General features: G+C 35.3%; 1 protein-coding gene across 5 annotated transcripts in view; it reads right to left on the bottom strand.

Annotated features, from left to right (window-relative positions):
* The window catches only part of LOC107630777 (puromycin-sensitive aminopeptidase), an 8112-nt gene extending 2847 nt beyond the window's left edge, over positions 1 to 5265 (bottom strand). Inside the window, exons 1-25 of one of the 5 annotated variants that reach the window (XM_016334004.2) lie at positions 5228 to 5246; positions 4890 to 4990; positions 4471 to 4551; positions 4299 to 4343; positions 4028 to 4168; positions 3840 to 3915; positions 3663 to 3742; positions 3433 to 3546; positions 3201 to 3275; positions 2981 to 3088; positions 2676 to 2888; positions 2505 to 2566; positions 2343 to 2370; positions 2166 to 2252; positions 2049 to 2074; positions 1752 to 1815; positions 1578 to 1658; positions 1354 to 1401; positions 1237 to 1255; positions 1059 to 1063; positions 944 to 955; positions 802 to 858; positions 610 to 719; positions 456 to 536; positions 159 to 342 (exon numbers count right to left, since the gene is read on the bottom strand). In XM_016334004.2, coding sequence (XP_016189490.1) covers positions 159 to 342; positions 456 to 536; positions 610 to 719; positions 802 to 858; positions 944 to 955; positions 1059 to 1063; positions 1237 to 1255; positions 1354 to 1401; positions 1578 to 1658; positions 1752 to 1815; positions 2049 to 2074; positions 2166 to 2252; positions 2343 to 2370; positions 2505 to 2566; positions 2676 to 2888; positions 2981 to 3088; positions 3201 to 3275; positions 3433 to 3546; positions 3663 to 3742; positions 3840 to 3915; positions 4028 to 4168; positions 4299 to 4343; positions 4471 to 4551; positions 4890 to 4967 — 1875 coding nt within the window. In that variant the 5' untranslated portion in view covers positions 4968 to 4990; positions 5228 to 5246. Of the gene's footprint in view, positions 1 to 158; positions 343 to 455; positions 537 to 609; positions 720 to 801; positions 859 to 943; positions 956 to 1058; positions 1064 to 1236; positions 1256 to 1353; positions 1402 to 1577; positions 1659 to 1751; positions 1816 to 2048; positions 2075 to 2165; positions 2253 to 2342; positions 2371 to 2504; positions 2567 to 2675; positions 2889 to 2980; positions 3089 to 3200; positions 3276 to 3432; positions 3547 to 3662; positions 3743 to 3839; positions 3916 to 4027; positions 4169 to 4298; positions 4344 to 4470; positions 4552 to 4889; positions 4991 to 5227 lie in introns of those variants that run through there. The other 4 variants (XM_016334006.2, XM_021119156.1, XM_021119154.1 and 1 more) reach the window with 4 other exon arrangements.

Raw genomic sequence — 5265 nt, 5'->3', positions numbered from 1 at the left:
TTTCAATGGAAGTTTCCATCTGTTTCCCGTTGACGAAAAAGGTTCAATATATTTATATATGCAAAAAAGTCCGCCTGACAGATGTAACAGGCTCAACACATCAGCTTAAAACATGAGTTAGCAAGAAATACAAAAAAGAAATGAAATTTCTTAACAACCTTGGTGACTCTAAGAACCGTATTGAAGACCGGTTGATTATTGCTTGAAACAGATTGCAGCGTCCCTTCATGATAAATAGTTGAAAGAGGAATGTCCTTGCCAGTTGAATCAAGCAAGCCTAGTGCAATGGGAATGAACATTGGTTCCTTAACTGGTTGCCCTGGGGTTGGTGGTATCTCTTGGCTGCCACATCAAACATAATATCAGGGATAAGTTACCCAAAATAAAAACAAAAAACTAAGTACCTGTAAACTACCCAATCAAAAAGGATAAATGAAAAGATGAAGCTTGTGTACCTAAACTTCAAAGAGAAAGTATGTGCTTCAGAATTGTAAGAAGTATTAACTTTGACACTAGGGGTCCCAGCTTGAGAGTACCTGCATGTTTGTTGGTAAGTTAATATGAAATTAACATGAAAATGCAGAAAACAAGTCAAAATGAAATACAAACCATAGTAAGAAATTTGCAAAATCTGCATCATTTGCATCTCTCATGGCCGCAAAAAAGTCTTCACATGTAACAGCTTGTCCATCATGTCTCTTAAAGTAAAGATCCATGCCCTAAAACATAATATCAAAATTAGCTACTTTGTGTTGCCTATAACAAGATTTAAAGAGGCATGGGATAAGCAAGCATTGTTACCTTCCGGAACCCTTGACTTCCCAGTAATGTTTTGTACATTCTGACAACTTCAGCCCCCTGATACATAAGATTGTAAGAACAAACTGCCCAAAAGCCACATGGACGTGAATGGATTTGAAATTTTTGGTGGTAGATGTCAAACCTTTTCATAGACCTGCAGAAAGAGTAAATATATCATGATAAACAATATGATACTTAAATAAGGACAAATGGATATAGCAGGGTAAAAAGTAGTTATTGGATAATGTGACACATACCGTCACTGCATTTGACATTGTTGATAGGGCCACATCAAAGATTGATTCAAAGAAGGTTGTCAAAAAGATGCCATATACCAGTGGCAGGAAAGCAGTTATCATATAGAAGATAGTAAAATTTCAATTTTCAAATATGATCTTGAATCAAACCAGAAGTTCTAAATGGAAAGAAACTTGCCAGTGTAGAAGTTGTCCATCTGTCAAGGAATAAGAAAAATATGAACACAAAATACACAGTGGAAACAGAAATTAAGTTTTGTACAAATGGATGAGGAAAGGGTTTTTAAATTCTGACCTTGATGTAAGAGTGTGGCCTCACTGGGTGAGCCATGGGACCTGCATCCTGGATATTCAGAGTTCAAGTATCATAATATATCCTAACATCATGTTAATTATACATTACAACTTATACAAGTAGTAGTTAAGATTTAAAGTAACAAAACACAGAAGGCATCACTGTCACTGCAACAGTTGCACAAAGTAACAGGTCAGAAATACAGAAAGAAAGGGAGAAATAACCTGTGGAAACTGGTAATTCCTAAGTTTAGAAACATCAGCAACCCGCTTTACAGTTCGACTTCCCATGTCAGATGAAAATTCCTGCCAACAATTAAAGCATCCTAATGCATTAAAAATACAACATAAGAAAAGTAAGTTCATCTCTCAAATTTTGGTACCCAGGCATAGCAGTACCTGATCACGGAAAACAGTAAGACCTTCCTTCAAACTAAGCTGGAACCAGTCGCGACATGTCACTCTGATATCATTACCAAATGAAATTCTTATTCTATGTCCAAAAGTAACTAAAGCAATGGAATGATAGAAACTGCAAAGACTTGGTAACAAACATCAGAAGTGTTCTCACTAAAACATAAGTTCATGGAAGTCAGAATTGAAGTAGGAGTTTTAAATAAGTCAGAAAAATTACGAATGGGAATAAGTATATGAAATCCTAAGTTCCAAGGGATAATCTGTAGTATGCAATTCTACCTGTTGCCAGTCCAGTTGTGGAAATACTGCGATAACAGACAAGAAACGAGCACTAGTCACAACCATGGTATAAGTTAAATGACTTTCCAGAATTGTTAATTTAGAATAGTGACAAACCTCATGGCCAATAACTCCCAATATTGCAGCATAATCTGCATCACTTGCCGTTTCAGGAGAAGCCAGTACAAGCTTGGAATTGAAGATCTACAGATAATTTTTAAGAGGGGAAAAATACTATAATGTCAAAAGTGAGAAGATAACCAACCAAGATAATGAGAACAGAAGTGAGCATACATTCAAGCTCTTGTTTTCCATGGCTCCCCTGTCCAATGCAAAATGTACACCAGATTACTTTCCTATACTCTTCTCATAAAATACAAGGGCAAAATAGGTTTAAGTTCAGATCTGATCTGATTATTCAAATTTCACAGCAAAAAAAGGGATGTTATAAATTACATGTTAAAATCTGGGACAGCAACAACGTTAAAGAGATCCAGGTCATATTCAAGTCCAAAAACCTGTTTGCAAATATAACACAACAAAATTCTTAAGATTCCCAAACAATGCATAATATCAATAGAAGTAATACATAGAAACAAACAAATTTGAAATAAAACTAATACTCACATCTTCATCCCACTTCATAGCAGCTTTCAGAGAATACATGGCATGCGCAGTCTTAGGCAGGTCATCTGCAGGGGTCCAGATTCTAAGGGAGACCTTCCTCCCTGAATGGGTAATAAACATGTCATCTCTGCTCTGTAATTGCCCAGCAACCAAGGCAAACAAATAGCAAGGTTTCTTGAAGGGGTCCTCCCAAACAGCATAATGCTTGCCATTCTGCAGTTGAGCATAAATAATATGCACGAAGAGTATAATGATTAGCAAACATTTAAATAGTTGTCTTAATATGCTGCTCAATAAAAGCTTACCTCCAAGTCACCTTCTTCAAGCAGATTTCCATTAGACAATAACACTGGATATAGCAATTTGTCTGCCTCAATACGAACTGTATATTTTGCCATTATATCTGGGCGATCCTGTTGGTTGATAGTCATTAAGTTTATAATAAAATTTAGTTCTATAAATATATAAAAAAACAAACAAATAAATAAACCAGCTTGGCATATTAATTCCTCTAAAGATGCCAACCTGATAGAATGTAATCTTACGGAAGCCTTCAGCCTCACATTGAGTACAGAAATTGCCAGATGACTTGTAAAGCCCCTAGAGGAAGCCAAACACATGGTAAGTACTCAAACTCGATATCATGAATAAAAATACGGGGGGAAAAGAGAAAGAAAGAAAGAAAGAAAGAAAGAAAGAAAGGGAGCTTATAATCAACGAAGCAAATAAATTCATAAGCATGGAAGATCTTATTTACCTCCAATGATGTGTTATTCTGGGGGTAGATCTCTGTAACGATTTCAAGATCATATCTACCACTAGGAGGGGAAAGGATTGTTAGATGGCGTGCATCCAACCGATAATCTTCCTCCTGCATATAAATATAAGAGATCACATTTAAAACAATGCTAGACAATACTCTGACCATCAGTCCTAACCAACAGCAAGTGACCACAATAGTAGTTAGTAATCAAAATAAATGCATACCTTCTTCAAAGCTTTGCCATTAACCTGAATTGACACTAAAGATAAATCTTGTCCATCTAAAACTAGTGGAGCAGAAGAACCTGTTGAACAGAAAGACCAATTACAAGCTATGAAAATTGACAATGTACATATTCTTATTAATAAACATGATCAAGAAAGGACCCATGATGAGCTAACCTTCAACACGAGGAAACACAGTAATTTTAGAGGTAACTATTGTCCTCTCCTCTCCTAAGGAAAATTTCAGAGCCACCTGTAGTGGTAACATGTAACAGCATAACACATGAAGACATTAAAAACAAAGACTATTTTGAAAATTAACCAAGAACGTGTGAAACACAATCAAATAACTATTGCATACTTACAGTATCAAAATAATAATCAGGCATTTTGTAATCCTTTAAGAATATTTCTTTCGGTGTCTCCATTTTAGGTTCTTCAACTTCCTTTGCCAAGTCCTCTGTGGCAACCGAACAAATTTGCCTCTTGCTGACTTGCTTGATCCTCTGTACAAATTACAATAATGTACAATCTCAGTTAATTGAGCAAGCAAACAATTCTTAACCTTCTGATAATGACCTGTAGAAACATTCAGGAAAGTAGAATATAGTGTTTAAATAAAATACATTAACTTACTGATTCTGAGGGGGAAAATGGGCAACACTTCCTTCGCAGATTGACCTGTAATAGTCACATGAACAGCTCGTTACAATCTTGAGACAAGATAAAAATCTCAACTTTTAAAAAATAAAACGCAAGAGAATTGAAAATGATGTGACGTATGAAAATGCAGAAAACAGAAAGAAACCTCTGGTGCAAGGAAATGCCTCAATCTGATAGTACTTTTTGCTGTATTCTGAAAACAATTAACGGAACAATTGAGCTGAAGCTGCAAAAACGAAGATAAAATCACCATATAAGTGCAACCAAACTAGAATAAGACCATGATATTCAATCTACACTTCCACAACAAAGTGAGATTCACCCAGGTGGCATTCATCCATAATCCATATTCCATGTAAGGAAAGATAGTCCCAGGTAAAAGAATGGAGCATAAGCTTCACAGAGAAAGTTTCAAAATTATTATTTATTTATTTATTTATTTATTTATTTATGTATTATTATTATTATTATTATTATTATTATTATTATTATTATTATTGAAAGCTTATAAGGACATAGAATCGGTGAAAAACAAAGCAACTGAAGATATGTGTGGATAATCACAGGAACAGGGGAGATCAAACCCAATAGGCTCCTCTTCGAAAAAGCCAGAGTCTTTGATGGCAGAACAAACCGTGCCATTTCCCGAACCCCTAAATTGGGACCTAATGAATTTTCCAATCAGAAAGACAAACAAACACACAAAAACCTTAAAACCCTAGATCAGTTTGAGCTCTCACTCTTTATAATGGGATTGGGGATAAGAGGCAATGAGGATAATTTCGAATTACAGCCATGAAAATTCGTAAAATTAAATTTTCAAATATATTAAAAAGGATAAATAGGTGACAAAATAAAAAAAGTGGCTTGACCAATTGAAAAAATTGATGTTTGAGTATTACCTTCCTCAGTGATGCAACTCAGTGACGGGAGAGATATT

The sequence above is a fragment of the Arachis ipaensis genome, chromosome B03 (genome assembly GCF_000816755.2).
Source record: "Arachis ipaensis cultivar K30076 chromosome B03, Araip1.1, whole genome shotgun sequence".
Lineage (NCBI taxonomy): Eukaryota > Viridiplantae > Streptophyta > Magnoliopsida > Fabales > Fabaceae > Arachis > Arachis ipaensis.
The sequence above is the reverse complement of the archived record's forward strand: the minus strand, read 5'-3'. Positions and strand labels throughout refer to the sequence as shown.